The sequence below is a fragment of the Coregonus clupeaformis genome, chromosome 3 (assembly GCF_020615455.1).
Source record: "Coregonus clupeaformis isolate EN_2021a chromosome 3, ASM2061545v1, whole genome shotgun sequence".
Taxonomy (NCBI): domain Eukaryota; kingdom Metazoa; phylum Chordata; class Actinopteri; order Salmoniformes; family Salmonidae; genus Coregonus; species Coregonus clupeaformis.
In genome coordinates, this window is record NC_059194.1 from 21,982,382 (window position 1) to 22,000,424 (window position 18,043).

General features: G+C 46.3%; 1 protein-coding gene across 1 annotated transcript in view; it reads right to left on the minus strand.

The window, feature by feature from the left end:
* LOC121554136 (pyruvate carboxylase, mitochondrial-like) overlaps window positions 1–17,649 on the minus strand; it is a 72,906-nt gene extending 55,257 nt beyond the window's left edge. The window contains exons 1-3 of the mRNA XM_045206541.1: window positions 17,641–17,649; window positions 14,717–14,861; window positions 13,813–13,902 (exon numbers count right to left, since the gene is read on the minus strand). Of these exons, the coding sequence (XP_045062476.1) occupies window positions 13,813–13,902; window positions 14,717–14,861; window positions 17,641–17,649 (244 nt within the window). The remainder of the gene's footprint in view (window positions 1–13,812; window positions 13,903–14,716; window positions 14,862–17,640) is intronic.
* Between the last annotated feature and the right edge of the window lie 394 nt (window positions 17,650–18,043).

Sequence of the window (18,043 nt, forward strand, 5' to 3'; positions counted from 1 at the left end):
GCCGCACCCCTGGCTTGGTGCGGGGAGCAGGAACGGCGGGCGACGCGACCTGGCTGTGCGGGGAACAGGCCGGGCTGGCGCGAACCATTGGCTTGGTGCGGGGAGCAGGAACAGGCCGGGCCGGGCTGGCGACGCGCACCATTGGCTTGGTGCGGGGAGCAGGAACAGGCCGGGCCGGGCTGGCGACGCGCGCACCATTGGCTTGGTGCGGGGAGCAGGAACAGGCCGGGCCACGCTGGCGATGCGCACCATTGGCTTGGTGTGGGGAGCAGGCACAGGCCGGGCCGGGCTGGCGACGCGCACCATTGGCTTGGTGCGGGGAGCAGGAACAGGCTGGGCCAGGCTGGCGACGCGCACCATTGGCTTGGTGCGGGGAGCAGGAACAGGCCGGGCCGGGCTGGCGACGCGCACCATTGGCTTGGTGCGGGGAGCAGGAACAGGCCGGGCCGGGCTGGCGACGCGCACCATTGGCTTGGTGCGGGGAGCAGGAACAGGCCGGGCCACGCTGGCGACGCGCACCATTGGCTTGGTGCGAGGGGCAGGAACAGGCCGGACCGGGCTGGCGACGCGCACCATAGGCTTGGTGCGAGGGGCAGGAACAGGCCGGACCGGGCTGGCGACGCGCACCATAGGCTTGGTGAGAGGGGCAGGAACAGGCCGGACCGGGCTGGCGACGCGCACCATAGGCTTGGTGCGAGGGACAGGAACAGGCCGGACCGGGCTGGCGACGCGCATCACAGGCTTGGTGCGAGGGACAGGAACAGGCCGGACCGCACTGGGAACACACACCACTGGCCTTACACGGGGATCAGGAACGGGCCGGACCGGACTGGCAACACACCTCAGTACCTCTCGCCGTGCCTCTACACTTTCCTTCCCTCTACTCACCAATGGCTCCCGTAACCCGGTGGCCTTCTCTCCTCGTCCACTAACTCGCCCTTTTTCTGCCTCCAGCAGCCCCGTCGCCCATGCCATGTGCCCCCCCCCTTAAACATTTCTTGGGGGTGCCTCTCGTCTGTCCGACGACGACACCTTTGGAGCCGTACGTCCTCTCTCGCCAGGGCTTTAACCCTTGCCAATGGTCCTCTGCCCTCGAACATGTCCTCCCAGGACCACCATTGGCCCACCTGGGCCATCGCCAACTTCTCCAGCTCCCTACCCGGCGTTTGCTCCGACACACGCTGCTTGGTCCAGTTTAGCTGGGATCTTCTGTCACGGTCGTTGAAAGGATTGGACCAATGCGCGGCGTGGAATGCGAACATCTTTTATTTATATATCACCACACAAACAAAACAACAAAACGATACATGAAGTCCTTGGGTACATATACAAACCAACACGGAACAAGATCCCACAAACACAAATGCCCAAATGGCTGCCTAAGTATGGTTCCCAATCAGAGACAACAAGCAACAGCTGATTCTCGTTGCCTCTGATTGAGAACCACCCCGGCCAACATAGAAACACAATGAACTAGATCCAGAACATAGAAACACAAAACATAGACTCTACACACCCTGGCTCAACATAACAGAGTCCCCAGAGCCAGGGCGTGACAGTCCCACAGCTGACAGTGCATGTCAGAGCAAAAACCAAGCCATGAGATCGAAGGAATTGTCTGTAGCGCTCCGAGACAGGATTGTGTCGAGGCACAGATCTGGGGAAGGGTCCCAAAATCTTTCCCCAAGAACACAGTGGCCTCCATCATTCTTAAATGGAAGAAGTTTGGAACCACCAAGACTCTTCCTAGAGCTGGCCGCCCAGCCAAACTAAAAGGCACATGACATCCCACTTGGAGTTTGCCAAAAGGCAACTAAAGGACTCTCAGACCATGAGAAACAAGATTCTCTGGTCTGATGAAACCAAGATTGAACTCTTTGGCCTGAATGCCAAGCGTCATGTCTGGAGGATACCTGGCACCATCCCTACGGTGAAGCATGGTGGTGGCAGCATCATGCTAGGGGGATGTTTTTCAGCGGCAGGGACTGGGAGACTAGTCAGGAATGAGGGAAAGATGAATGGAGCAAAGTACAGGGAGATCTTTGATGAAAACCTGCTCCAGAGTGCTCAGGACCTCAGACTGGTGCGAAGGTTCACCTTAAACAGGACAATGACCCTAAGCACACAGCCAAGACAACGCAGGAGCTCAGGGCGAGGATCTCCTTCCAGAGAGGCATCCGTCAATTCAGGCGGAGGGGTTTGTTTCATGATTAACTACTCACGTGTGATTGTTGTAACGTACAGGAACTCAAGTCCTTTTGTTCTCCCAATCTGGAACACCTCATGCCGACGGCATTACCTCCTGAGAGAATTTCCTTCGGTAACCGTCACTACCGTGTATATTCCCCCCATAGCCGCGGGAGGTACGTTGCTGGAGGTGCTGGTGGTGAGATGGTAAAACTGCAAGAATTTGTGTTGTTGCAATAAAATACAAAATGTTCTGTTGCATTATTGATATAAATGATAATGGGATATTTATATATTCTTTATGTATATTTATTGGCCCCATTCTACATGGAGAACTCTCAGCTCTGTTGTGTAAGCAGTGCGCTCATAATATGCTCTTATCTATTCAGTTGTGGGGGTTTGGAGTCAAACACATGCTCTTATCTATTCAGTTGTGGGGGTTTGGAGTCAGACACATGCTCTGCTGTACGATAGACAGTTTTTAGTGTGATTTAAGTTGGGTCTCTCTCTCTCGTGGTGATCTGGAGAAGCGCTCACAATAGTTTCATTTTTTACATTTAGCAGACACTCAAGAGCAATTAGGGTTAAGTGCCTTGCTCAAGGGCACATCAACAGATTTTTCACCTAGTCAGATTGGGGATTCGAACCAGCGTCCTTTCAGTTACTGGCCCAACGCTCTTAACCACTAGGCTACCTGCCGCCCCTGTTCCCCACTTCTATTTTTTTTACATAACATAAGTGTTTGGGGTGAAAAAAATACATTGATCTGTTATTGTAAGTGCAAAATTGTCCTCCATAGTGGTGATTAGGACAGAAATATAAAAACATTAACATTACAGTCAATGGGTACAGTAGGTGAAAAACATTAACATTACAGTCAATGGGTACAGTAGGTGAAAAACATTAACATTACAGTCAATGGGTACAGTAGGTGAAAAACATAGTTGAGGCATCCGGGTATCCACTACAGCTTTTATTTAATGTGAAAAAAAAATGATTACACAGCACTGAACTATACCTGAGATATTCACTTACCAGAAACCATTTGAATATCACACTCACAAAAATTATTAACAATGAACTGATGTCCACTAGACAGGACAACCATGAGCTGATGTCCACTAGACAGGACAACATGAGCTGATGTCCACTAGACAGGACAACAATGAGCTGATGTCCACTAGACAGGACAACAATGAGCTGATGTCCACTAGACAGGACAACCATGAGCTGATGTCCACTAGACAGGACAACAATGAGCTGATGTCCACTAGACAGGACAACCATGAGCTGATGTCCACTAGACAGGACAACAATGAGCTGATGTCCACTAGACAGGACAACAATGAGCTGATGTCCACCGCAAATTGAACTGATGTCCACTAGACAGGACAACAGTAAACGGATGTCCACTAGACAGGACAACAATGAACTGATGTCCACTAGACAGGACAACAATGAGCTGATGTCCACTAGACAGGACACTGATGTCCACTAGACAGGACAACAATGAGCTGATGTCCACTAGACAGGACACTGATGTCCACTAGACAGGACAACCATGAGCTGATGTCCACTAGACAGGACAACAATGAACTGATGTCCACTAGACAGGACACTGATGTCCACTAGACAGGACAACAATGAACTGATGTCCACTAGACAGGACAACAATGAGCTGATGTCCACTAGACAGGACAACCATGAGCTGATGTCCACTAGACAGGACAACAATGAGCTGATGTCCACTAGACAGGACAACAATGAACTGATGTCCACTAGACAGGACAACCATGAGCTGATGACCACTAGACAGGACAACAATGAACTGATGTCTACTAGACAGGACAACAGTAAACGGATGTCCACTAGACAGGACAACAGTGAACTGATGTCCACTAGAAAGGACAACAATTAACTGATGTCCACTAGACAGGACAACATTGAACTGATGTCCACTAGACAGGACAACAATGAACTGATGTCTACTAGACAGGACAACAGTAAACGGATGTCCACTAGACAGGACAACAGTGAACTGATGTCCACTAGACAGGACAACAATGAACTGATGTCCACTAGACAGGACAACAATGAACTGATGTCCACTAGACAGGACAACAGTGAACTGCTGGGTCTCTGGAGGCTATCAAATAAGGAACATGGCATTCTCTCGCCCTCGGCTTGCAGACCTGCTCCTGCCCATGTCCAAACAAAGGTGTACTAGCCCACTGGTCTAGCAAGCAACACAGTGCTGGGCGAGGCCCAGCGTGCGGTGCTTTCCACCACTGGATCGAGGTGAGCGTTATTCTCCACAATGGATCACATAACTGTCCATTTGTGCTCAGTTTTAATAGGCACAATCTTAGTCACAACATCCCTCTCCTTCTCTCTCTCCCTCTCTCTCTCTCTCTCTCTCTCTCTCTCTCTCTCTCTCTCTCTCTCTCTCTCTCTCTCTCTCTCTCTCTCTCTCTCTCTCTCTCTCTCTCTCTCTCTGTCTCTCTCTCTCTCTCTCTCTCTCTCTCTCTCACACACATGTACCACCTCTCTCTCGTCTATTCCTGCTCTCGTCTCATCTTCTGTATCCTCCGCTCTGGGCTTATCTATCCTCCATTTGGGGAAGCTTACAATTTATCCTACCATTTCTACCGATCTGCGTGCGAGTTACGATTTTCCATATGTACATTTTCGTGGAACAGTTTCTTTTCAATAATAATGTTTTTGTTTCTCAAAATCATTGTCACGTGGCTAATGATACAAATTGGAATTAAAATGATACAAATCTTAAAGTTAAAATTCCGCTAATGCAAGAGTACCAGCATCTGCCAGATGGACACATTGATTCACCGTGAGGGCGGCTAAAGAACTAAAAGATAGCCTGGGACAATGTAGCAGTGGGACTATAACTAGGCCAATGTAGCAGTGGGACTATAACTAGGCCAATGTAGCAGTGGGACTATAACTAGGCCAATGTAGCAGTGGGACTATAACTAGGACAATGTAGCAGTGGGACTATAACTAGGACAATGTAGCAGTGGGACTATAACTAGGCCAATGTAGCAGTGGGACTATAACTAGGACAATGTAGCAGTTTGACTATAACTAGGACAATGTAGCAGTGGGACTATAACTAGGCCAATGTAGCAGTGGGACTATAACTAGGCCAATGTAGCAGTGGGACTATAACTAGGCCAATGTAGCAGTGGGACTATAACTAGGCCAATGTAGCAGTGGGACTTTAACTAGGCCAATGTAGCAGTGGGACTATAACTAGGACAATGTAGCAGTGAGACTATAACTAGGACAATGTAGCAGTGGGACTATAACTAGGCCAATGTAGCAGTGGGACTATAACTAGGCCAATGTAGCAGTGTGACTATAACTAGGCCAATGTAGCAGTGGGACTATAACTAGGCCAATGTAGCAGTGGGACTATAACTAGGCCAATGTAGCAGTGGGACTATAACTAGGACAATGTAGCAGTGAGACTAAACTAGGACAATGTAGCAGTGGGACTATAACTAGGACAATGTAGGAGTGGGACTATAACTAGGCCAATGTAGCAGTGGGACTATAACTAGGACAATGTAGCAGTGAGACTATAACTAGGACAATGTAGGAGTGGGACTATAACTAGGACAATATAGGAGTGGGACTATAACTAGGCCAATGTAGCAATGGGACTATAACTAGGACAATGTAGCAGTGGGACTATAACTAGGCCAATGTAGCAGTGGGACTATAACTAGGCCAATGTAGCAGTGGGACTATAACTAGGCCAATGTAGCAGTGGGACTATAACTAGGCCAATGTAGCAGTGGGACTATAACTAGGCCAATGTAGCAGTGGGACTATAACTAGGCCAATGTAGCAGTGGGACTATAACTAGGCCAATGTAGCAGTGGGACTATAACTAGGCCAATGTAGCAGTGGGACTATAACTTCAATTGTCAACTAAGTACAAATACGTAAAGCCGACAGATAAAAACTTGAAAATATCCTGATGAAAATGCAGGTTCTTTCGATCACATTCATCTCTCTACTCCGCCTGTTTGCATCTCTTTCTATCCATCTTGAGCTATCGCTAGTGAAGTGCAACATTGTAGCCTATCAAATCAATCAACTGGTGAGTGTCCGCCCCAAGCTGTCGCTAGCAAACTTGCAACATCGTATCAACTAGCCTATTCTGGGCCCTCAGAGTTTCCCCGCTCCAGTGAGCTCGGGACAGACACAGCTGTTTTTGCTCAGAGGGAAATGTGTTCAGGTATTTTGTGACGTATAAATGGGATCCTTAGAACATTACATTTTGCTCTTTCACACTGATGCCTAGTGATTATCGAGGGGGAGAGTGTTGGAAAGAGTTTTCAAATAGTGTGAGGAACTATTATCATTCACAATGGATTTTTTTTGGTTTTTCATACTGATTTAGTTCACTTACTGTGTGAGGTGAGGAAGACATGGCTTATTAGCGGTGATGAGTTCAGACAATCAGAAATCAGACATCCCCAAATGGGCACTTTCCTACATTTGCACGCAGCAGACCAGTTAGCCTAATTCGATGCGCTCTGTTAACATTAAGAGGACAGAGAAACCAGACACGTGCTCATTGCTCACATGGAGCACTCCAAACAAAAATACATTGAAAAATGTGACAAAACTCGTAAACGATGGTTATGAAATAAACCAAAACTTGTTTCTAACAAGTGTAGCCGGTTGTGAACTCTGCAAACAACATACCCCACTCCGAGAATGTCACGCTCTGGCTCCGGGACTGTGTATTTGGAGCCAGGGTGTGTTCATTTGGTTGTGTTGTATTTGGTTGTGTTTCATTGTTTGGTCGTGTGACTCCCAATCAGTGGTAACGAGTGTCAGCTGTCGGCTCGTTATCTCTGATTGGGAGCCATATTTAAACTGTCAGTGTTCACCTTAGTGTTGTGGGTTTTTGTTCCGTATTCAGTCTTTGTCACTGTGGACTTCACGTATCGTCGTTGTTTGTTGTTTTGGCATTGAGTACTTTAATTTAATAAAGTCATGTTCACTCAACGCGCTGCGCTTTGGTCCTCATTCGTCAGACGATCGTGACAGAAAAACCCACCTAAATGGGACCAAGCAGCGTGTCCAGGAGCCGTCGCCAGGGAGATCACTCACAGATCTCCTTCGCCTCCTGGACTGGGTCAAGCCGAGTGAGGAGGAGAAGGGCTTGACACTATGGCAGAAGGGCGAGAGGCTGGCGAGGGACATGGAGACCTGGTCCACGGGTAGGAGAGACGCCCGAAAATTTTTAGGGGGCTCATGACGTCGGACCAGCAGGAGGCCGCGATAGAGCGGCCCAGTGGGTTGCCGGAGAAGCCGCCGGGTTACGGGGCCACTGGTCGAAGAGGGATGGAGGAAGTAGAGGCACGGCGAGAGGTACTGGCGTGTGTTGCCAGTCCGGTCCGGCCCGTTCCAGATCCCGGTGTAGGACCAGTGGTGTGTCCCCAGTACAGTCCGGCCCCCCAAGCTTCCCCGCACCAAGCCAGTGGTGTGCGTCGTCCAGTCGGCACGGCCCGTGCCTGCTCTCCGCATCAAGCCTGTGGTGCGTCGTCAGCCGGCTCTGCCCGTTCCTGCTCTCCGCGCCAGGTCTGTGGTGCACGTCGCCAGCCCAGTCCGGCCCATTCCTGCCACTGCTTACCAAGTCAAGGGTGCGAGTCGTCCAGCCGGATTCAGCCCATTCCTGCTACTCGCAACAAGCCAAGGGTGCAGTAGTCAGCCGGATTCAGCCCATTCCTGCTACTCGCACCAAGCCAAGGGTGCGAGTCGTCAGCCGATTCAGCCCATTCCTGCTACTCGCACCAAGCCAAGGGTGCGAGTCGTCAGCCGATTCAGCCCATTCCTGCTACTCGCACCAGCCAAGGGTGCGCAGTCGTCAGTCGGATTCAGCCCATTCCTGCTACTCGCACTCAAGCCAAGGGTGCGAGTCGTCAGGATTCAGCCCATTCCTGCTACTTCGCAACAAGCCAAGGGTGCGAGTCGTCAGCCGGATTCAGCCCATTCTGCTACTGCATCCAAGCCAAGGGTGCAGTCGTCAGCCGGATTCAGCCCATTCCTGCTACTCGCACCAAGCCAAGGGTGCGAGTCGTCAGCCGGATTCAGCCCATTCCTGCTACTCGCACCAAGCCAAGGGTGCGAGTCGTCAGCCGGATTCAGCCCATTCCTGCTACTCGCACCAAGCCAAGGGGTGCGAGGTCACACGGATTCAGCCCATTCCTGCTACTCGCACAGCCAAGGAGTGCAGTCGTCAGCCGGATTCAGCCCATTCCCTGACGCAAGCCAGGGATGCGAGTCTTCAGCCTGGTGAGGCCTGTTCCGCCCACGCACCATGCAAAGGGTGCGTATCGTCTGCCAGGTCGGTCCATTCCTGCCTCACGCGCCAAGCCAGGGGTGCTGCTGGTCGGCAGTCCGATCCAGCTAACTGGGTCAGATCGACTGGGGACACACGGGGGATTAGTGTAGGGTGGTGGTCAAGCCCGGAGCCGGAGCCGCCCCGAGGAGCAATACCCACCCAGCCCTTCCCTATTTGGGGTGTACTCGACCGCGCCTTTGGGGGGGTACTGTCACGCTCTGGCTCCGGACTGTGTATTTGGAGCAGGGTGTGTTCATTTGGTTGTGTTGTATTTGGTTGTGTTTCATTGTTTGGTCGTGTGACTCCCAATCAGTGGTAACGAGTGTCAGCTGTCGGCTCGTTATCTCTGATTGGGAGCCATATTTAAACTGTCAGTGTTCACCTTAGTGTTGTGGGTTTTTGTTCCGTATTCAGTCTTTGTCACTGTGGACTTCACGTATCGTCATTGTTTGTTGTTTTGGCATTGAGTACTTTAATTTAATAAAGTCATGTTCACTCAACGCGCTGGTTGGTCTCATTCGTCAGACGATCGTGACAGAGAATGAGAACGGTAAATGATTTGTAGGCCTAATTAATAATCCATGCATTAACAGAAATTAATGTAACCAGATGATGGGGATTAACTATTATATTATATTATATTATATTATATTATATTATTATATTAACTATTATTAAAAATAAACAATCAAAAGGCAAACATTGAAACACAATAAAAACAATAAATGCACGAGAATTGGCGGGAGACAGCGCAGCGCATTCAGGCGAGCTAAAGCGGATTCTGGAGCGAGACATGCCAGTATCTTCACCACACACCCCTCCCCCTTCTTCTTGTCTCAACATTTCAAATGCTACTCAAGACACATTATCTTCACAAATACTTTAAAATGCTTTTTTACGTAGTGCCAATAGTAATAGTAGGACTAGTAGAGGCGCAGTGACTACTCTACCGAATCTTATTATTAAATTAAACTTAAAACTAATCACATTAGGAATTTTATTTTATTTTTAGCATGCAAATATATTATTAGAAAGTTGATTTTTTTCAACCCCCTCCAAAACATCTTCCCACGGCTATGCCCCCAAAGCCGACACCACAACCGCTCTCAAGGAACTACACTGGACACTGAAACCGCATATCCTGAGGCCGCATTTATTGTAGCTGGGGAATTTAATAAAAGAAATCTGAGGAAAACGCTACCGATATTCTATCAACACATCTCCTGTGCTACACACACAACATGGACCCTGGATCATTACTACTCTCCCTTCCGGGACAGCTACAAGGCCCTCCCCTGCCCTCACTTCGACAAATCAGATCACTCCTCCATTCTGCTGCTGCCCACCTATAGGTAAAAAACTTTAACAGGAAGCTCCCATGGTAAGGACTGTTCAACGTTGGTCTGACCAATCGGAATCTATGCTTCAAAATTGTTTTGATCATGCGGACTGGGAAATGTTTTGGGTTGCCTCAGAACATTTCCCAGTATACACTGACTCGTGACTTGGTTAATCAGGAAGCGCATAGAGGATGTGTTCTACAGTGAGGTTTAGAACTATCAAACCAAAAACGTGGATAGATGGCAATATTCACGAAAACTGAAAGGGAACCACCACATTTAACCACGGCAAGTGATGGGTACATGGACGGAACAAACAGACCATATGACCTCCGTAAGGCAATCAAAGAGGCAAAACGACAGTACAGGGACAAAGTGTTACAATTCAACACTAGACATGAGAAGTGGCAGGGACAGACAATAGGATTAAAGGGAATGAGCACGGAAAAACCCGAAACTAAAACACCGAAAACAACATCGTAGCAGCCGACGCAGGCTCCCCGACGAAGGAATGTGCTCGCTCGCCTTGGCTGAAAACCGAGACCCAGATAGCATCCCATAGGCCTCAGAGCATGTGCAGACCACTGGTGTTGTTGTCCCCACTAGCCTAAAGATATCACCAGTTCCTGTACCCAAGAAAGGAAGGTAACTGAACAAATGATATCGCTCTGTAGCACCACTTCTGTCATCTTGAAGTACTTGAGGTGTAGAAGACCATATCACCTCCACCTTACCCAACACCCTAGACCCACTACAATTCGCATACCGCCCCAACAGATCCACGGATGATCCACTGCACACTGCCCTATCCCACCCGGACAAGAGAAATACCTATGTAAGAATGCTGTTCATTGACTACAGCTCAGCCTTCAACACCATAGTGCCCTCCAAGCTCATCACTAAGCTCAGGGCCCTGGGTCTGAACCCCTCCATGTGCAACTGGGTCCTGGACTTCCTGACGGACCACCCCCAAGTGGTGAAGATAGGCAACAACACATCCGCCAGGCGTGCTCAGCCCCCTCCTGTACTCCCTGTTCCCCCATGACTGCACTCCAACTCAATTATCTTAGGGGCCAAGTTTGCTGATGACACAACAGTGGTAGGCCTGATTACCAACAATGATGCACAGCCTCATGAACTTCTACAGATGCACCATTGAGAGCATCCTGTGGGTGTATACCGGTATAATTAACCGTGAGCAACAAGAGCCTCAAGGGTGGTAGCCCAAATCACCGGGAAAGCGCTCAGTACAGGAAGGCCAAGAAGATCATCAGGGACCTCAGCCACCCAAGCCACGGCCTGTTCACTCCGCTATCATCCAGAAGGCGAGGTCAGTACAGATGCATCAAAGCTGGGACCGAGAGACTGAGTAACAGCTTGTATCTCCAGGCCATCAGACTGTTAAACAGCTATCACCAGCTGGCATCAGCCCAGTACCCTGCCCTGAAAATTAGAGACTGCTGCCCTATGTACATAAAGTCACTGAAAACTGGTCACTATAATATGTTTACGTACTGTTTCACCCATTTCATATAATAATATAATATGCCATTTAGCAGACGCTTTTATCCAAAGCGACTTACAGTCATGCGTGCATACATTTTTGTGTATGGGTGGTCATGAACAACTGGGTAAGAGTTAAGAGTAAAGGAAATATGGATATACTGTACCAGTATGGCTCATCCTATATAACTACGCTGTCATCATATGGATATACGATTCTAGTCATGGTTATCATATAACAGGTATTATAGATATACGTAATTAGTATGGTTATCTATATAACTATGCTGTCACTCATATGGATATATGTATCTCTAGTATGGCTCATCCTATATAACTATCGTACTTCATATGGATATATGTACCAGTATGGCTCATCCTATATAATACTGCGTACCATATGGAATATGTAATATGGTATTAGGATAACTGATTTTTTTTCTGGATTAGTGTATTCTGTTTTTTTTTATGAATTGTTGGAGCTAGAAACATAAGCAATTAGCTAGGTATTACTGCACTGTTGAGCTAGAAACACAAGCATTTAGCTAGGTATTACTGTACTGTTGGAGCTAGGAAACACAAGCATTTAGCTAGGTATTACTGTACTGTTGAGCTAGAAACACAAGCATTGAGATAGGTATTACTGAACTGTTGAGCTAGAAACACAATCATTAGATACGACACTGAACTGTTGGAGCTAGAAACACAAGCATTTAGCTAGATATTACTGCACTGTTGGAGCTAGAAACACAAGCATTTAGCTAGATATTACTGCACTGTTGGAGCTAGAAACACACCCATTTAGATACGTATTACTGAACTGTTGGAGCTAGAAACACAAGCATTTAGCTAGGTATAACTGTACTGTTGGAGCTAGAAACACAAGCATTTAGCTAGGTATTACTGTACTGTTGGAGCTAGAAACACAAGCATTTAGCTAGGTATTACTGTACTGTTGGAGCTAGAAACACAAGCATTTAGCTAGGTATTATGAACTGTTGGAGCTAGAAACACGAAGATTTAGCTAGATATTATGCACTAGTTGAGTAGAAACACAAGATTTAGATAGTATACTGAACTGTTGGAGTAGAAACACAAGCATTTAGCTAGGTATAACTGTATGTTGGAGCTAAAAACACAAGCATTTAGTAGGTATTACTGCACTGTTGGAGCTAGAAACACAAGCATTTAGATACGTATAGAACTGCCGGAGCTAGAAACACAAGCATTTAGTATGTATTACTGAACTGTTGGAGCTAGAAAACAAGATTTAGATACGTATTATGAACTGTTGGAGCTAGAAACACAAGCAATTAGCTAGGTATTACTGAACTGTTGAGCTAGAAACATAGCATTTAGCTAGGTATTATGTATGTGGAGCTAGAAACACAAGCATTTAGCTAGGTATTACTGTACTGTTGGAGCTAGAAAACACAGATTTAGTAGGTATTACTGAACTGTTGGAGCTAGAAACAAATATTTAGATACGTGATATTGAACTGTTGGAGCTAGAAACACAAGCATTTAGCTAGATATTAGCACTGTTGGAGCTAGAAACACAAGATTTAGCTAGATATTATGCACTGTTGGAGCTAGAAACACACCCATTTAGATACGTATTACTGAATGTTGAGCTAGAAACACAAGCATTAGAGGTATAACTGTACTGTTGGAGCTAGAAACACAAGCATTTAGTAGGTATTACTGTACTGTTGGAGCTAGAAACACAAGCATTTAGCTAGGTATTACTGTATGTTGGAGATAGAAACACAAGCATTTAGCTAGGTATTATGAACTGTTGGAGCTAGAAACACAAGCATTTAGGAAATGACTGTTGGAGTAGAAACACAAGATTTAGATACATTATGAACTGTGGAGCTAGAAACACAAGATTTAGTAGGTATAAGTACTGTTGGAGCTAAAAACAAAGCATTTAGTAGGTATTACTGCACTGTTGGAGCTAGGAAACACAAGCATTTAGATACGAGATGAACGTGGAGCTAGAAACAAAGCATTTAGCTACGTATTACTGAACTGTTGAGCTAGAAACACAAGCATTTAGATACGATATTGAAGTTGGAGCTAGAAACACAAGCATTTAGCTAGGTATTATGAACTGTTGGAGCTAGAAACACAAGCATTTAGCTAGGTATTACTGCACTGTTGGAGCTAGAAACACAAGCATTTCGCTGTACCTGCCATAACATCTACAAATCTGTGTACGAGACCAATAAACTTGATTTGATTTGTATTGAGTACGTGTGTGTGTTACTGTATGACGTGTGCATTGTAAATTAATTGTATGGAAAGTCAAATCTGTTCTCAAATTGGTTTAAATCAACACTGTTGGATGTTGATGTTGATTCAGTTCTCTTATTGGCAGAGTGTTGCTTGACCCACCCATGGGTACAGTGGGGATGACTGGGTCGATGGAGGAGGGCTTAGCCTTGACAGGGATGGGTGTGGTTGGTCCGTTCACCATCACATGACCTGAAGAGGAGACACATACAGAGGTCAGGGGTCAAGTTCCAAGACTGGGATTGCAAATCAATCAATCAAAAAATAAATCATCACTCAAAAATGTATTTATGAAGCCGTTTAACATCAGCAGCAGTCACAAAGAGCAAACAGAAGCAGAATAACAGTTACCTGGCCTAAAGCCCAAAGAGCAAACAGAAGCAGAATAACAGTTACCTGGCCTAAAGCCCAAAGAGCAAACAGAAGCAGAATAACAGTTACCTGGCCTAAAGCCCAAAGAGCAAACAGAAGCAGAATAACAGTTACCTGGCCTAAAGCCCAAAGAGCAAACAGAAGCAGAATAACAGTTACCTGGCCTAAAGCCCAAAGAGCAAACAGAAGCAGAATAACAGATACCTGGCCTAAAGCCCAAAGAGCAAACAGAAGCAGAATAACAGTTACCTGGCCTAAAGCCCAAAGAGCAAACAGAAGAGAATAACAGTTACTGGCCCAAACCAAAGAGCAAAAGAAGAGAATAACAGTTAGGCTAAAGCCCAAAGAGAAACAGAAGCAGAATAACAGTTACTGGCCAAAGCCCAAAGAGCAAAAAAGAGAATAACATTACTGGCTAAAGCCCAAAGAGCAAACAGAAGCAGAATAACAGTTACCTGGCCTAAAGCCCAAAGAGCAAACAGAAGCAGAATAACAGTTACCTGGCCTAAAGCCCAAAGAGCAAACAGAAGCAGAATAACAGTTACCTGGCCTAAAGCCCAAAGAGCAAACAGAAGCAGAATAACAGTGGAATAACAACTCTTTGGAGAGGAACCAAGTAAAGTTGTGTTGGTACCCAGGTAGTGCAGTAGTTTCTGTGCTCTGTTCTGGACTGGCTTCATGATAAACAGGTCCTGGTTCTCGTCTATAAACTGAGTGTCCACTGTACTGTGTAGAAACTGGTGATTACTCAGCACATTCTGGAGGAAGGGGATGTTGGTCTGAGAGAGAGAGAGAGAGAGAGAGAGAGAGAGAGAGAGAGAGAGAGAGAGAGAGAGAGAGAGAGAGAGAGAGAGAGAGAGAGAGAGAGAGAGAGAGAGAGAGAGAGAGAGAGAGAGAGAGAGAGAGAGAGAGAGAGAGAGAGAGAGAGAGAGAGAGAGAGAGAGAGAGAGAGAGAGAGAGAGAGATGAGAATGTAGAGAGAGAGAGAGAGAGAGAGAGAGAGAGACAGAGAGAGAGAGAGAGAGAGAGAGAGAGAGAGAGAGAGAGAGAGAGAGAGAGAGAGTGAGAGCGAGAGAGAGAGAGAGAGAGAGAGAGAGGAAAGTTAAGTGAAATATTAATTAATTGAATATGTTTTATATGTTTGTTTTGCATGTGGGAGGGAGGGAAGGAGGGAGAGAGGGAAAGTAAACCATCGTTTAACAATGTACATTTAATAATATTTTTAGATGATGTGAAATATAGTCACACATAAGAATGCATGAATGCAGACACAGAGAGAGAGAGAGAGAGAGAGAGAGAGAGAGAGAGAGAGAGAGAGAGAGAGAGAGAGAGAGAGAGAGAGAGAGAGAGAGAGAGAGAGAGAGAGAGAGAGAGAGAGAGAGAGAGAGAGAGAGAGAGAGAGAGAGAGAGGGAGAAAAGAGAGAGAGAGAGGGACAAAGAGAGAGAGAGAGAGAGAGAGAGAGAGAGAGAGAGAGAGAGAGAGAGAGAGAGAGAGAGAGAGAGAGAGAGAGAGAGAGAGAGAGAGAGAGAGAGAGAGAGAGAGAGAGAGAGAGAGAGAGAAGAGAGAGAGAGGGAGAAAGAGAGAGTGAGAGAGAGAGAGAGAGAGAGAGAGAGGGACAAAGAGAGAGAGAGAGAGAGAGAGAGAGAGAGAGAGAGAGAGAGAGAGAAAGAAAGAGAGAGAGAGGGAGGAGAGAGAGAGAGAGGAGAGAGAGAGAGAGAGAGAGGGAGAAAGAGAGAGAGCGAGGGAGAGAGAGAGAGAGAGGGAGAGAGAGAGAGGAGGAGGGATAGAGAGTGAGAAAGACAGGAAAGAATAGAGGTTGGGAGACTGCTAGCTAATTAAGCATATGAAACATTCATAGCTATGGTTCCTGTATGTGTGAAATGATGATGGTGAGTTTTCTGCTCTCCCCCTTTGCTGCAGTGGGCTAAATCAGGGTCACACAGAGTGCTTCTTAATAGTCTTAAACAAATCTACTTTGAAACAAAAGTATACACCTCACACACATGGTTATAGGCTTTAAAAAAAGAAGAACGTAAGTAGATATTGAAATGTATATTTTGAGTTTGCATCCCCAATATTACACTTTAATACATCACAGAAGACTGAAAAACAACAAAACCGATGACATAGAAACACTGGATTTTTTTGGTAATTTTTTTAAATTTTATTAATATGAAATTATGAAAGATGTTAAGAAGATTCCACCCATGAGGCACTAAAGGCGAGTGGTAATTTGATGAGTAAAGGTAGAATAATAGAATAAAAGTAGAGTATAATATATACAAAAATAGTAACATAACATAGCTAAGAATGTATGGTTGATCAGAGCAATATAGAGTAAAGTGTATGGTGGGAGACAGTGGGACTGACAGGACTAACAATTATACAGTATGGAAAATGAATTAACCTCAACCCAATGGATAAGAGGGTCATACTGTAATACTGGGTTCATTGCACTTTGCTCTCTCTCTCTCTATCCAACTGTCTGTCTCTCTCTCTCTATCCAACTGTCTGTCTCTCTCTATCAACTGTCTGTCCCCTATCCAACTGTCGTTTCCTCATCCAACTGTCTGTCTCTCCCCCTCTATACAATGTCTGTCCTCTCACAACTGTCTGTCCCTATCCAACAGTCTCCTCTCTATCAACGTCGTCCCTATCAACTGTCGTCTCATCCAAGTCTCTCTCTATAACTGCCCGCCCCTCCTATCAAGTCCTATCAACTGTCTGTTCTCTCTTATCAACTGTCTGCCCTCCCCTATCCAACTGTCGTCCCCCCCCTATAACTGTCGCCCTCTCTCTCTATCCAACTGTCTGTCTCTCTCTCTATCCAACTGTCTGTCTCTCTCTCTATCCAACTGTCTGTCTCTCTCTCTATCCAACTGTCTGTCTCTCTCTCTATCCAACTGTCTGTCTCTCTCTCTATCCAACTGTCTGTCTCTCTCTCTATCCAACTGTCTGTCTCTCTCTCTCTATCCAACTGTCTGTCTGTCTCTCTATCCAACTGTCTGTCTCTCTCTTTAAACTCCCTCCCCCCATCAACTGTCGTCTGTCCTCACACGCTTCTCCCTCTATCAGGTCTATCAACTGCGTCTCCCTCTTATCCAACTGTCTTCTCTTCTCTATCCAACCGTCTGTTTATCAACGTTGTCTGTCTGTTGTCGTCTGTCTGTCGTCTGTCTGTCCGTCTGTTCGTCTGTCTCTCTATCCAACTATGTTATCCTCTCCCCCCCCTCCTCTCTCTCTCTCTGTATCTTCCTCGACTCCCTCTCTGCATCTTCTACTCACACACACGCATGTAGACACACACAGAGACACACACGTATGCACGCATGCGAGAATGCACGCACACTCATATAAGGGATGCAGGCTAAGGCCTTGTTGAACGCTTGAATAATGATGCCATTGATTTGTTTGATACTGTCAGTTCAACTGAGCACTGCCGTGTGTATTAACAACTGCACTGTGTGTGTGTGTGACACACATACAGGCATGCACGAATGCACACACACGCATGCACACACACAGACACACAGACACACATTGATGACTCAGACTCACTGAGGACATATTTATTTGGTCACAAAAATAGAGAGAGGTAGAGAGAGAGAGCAATGGAGAGAGAGGGGATATATAATATGGGGGAAAAAAAGATTAGTCAGCACCAATGAGAAACCACAAAAAGATGAGAGAGGCGAATTTATCAATAGATGTCAACTATGACAGACAGAATGAGAAGAAAAAATCAGAAAATCACATTGTAGGATTTTATAATTATTTGAAAATTATGGGGAAAATAATATTTGGTAATAACAAAAATACTTGTTAAATTGGAAGACACAGTAAACGGTTGTAAGTCTTCACAAGGTTTTCACACACTGTTGCTGGTATTTTGGCCCATTCCTCCATGCAGATCCCTTAGAGCAGTGATGTTTTGGGGTGTGCTAGGGAACACGGACATAAC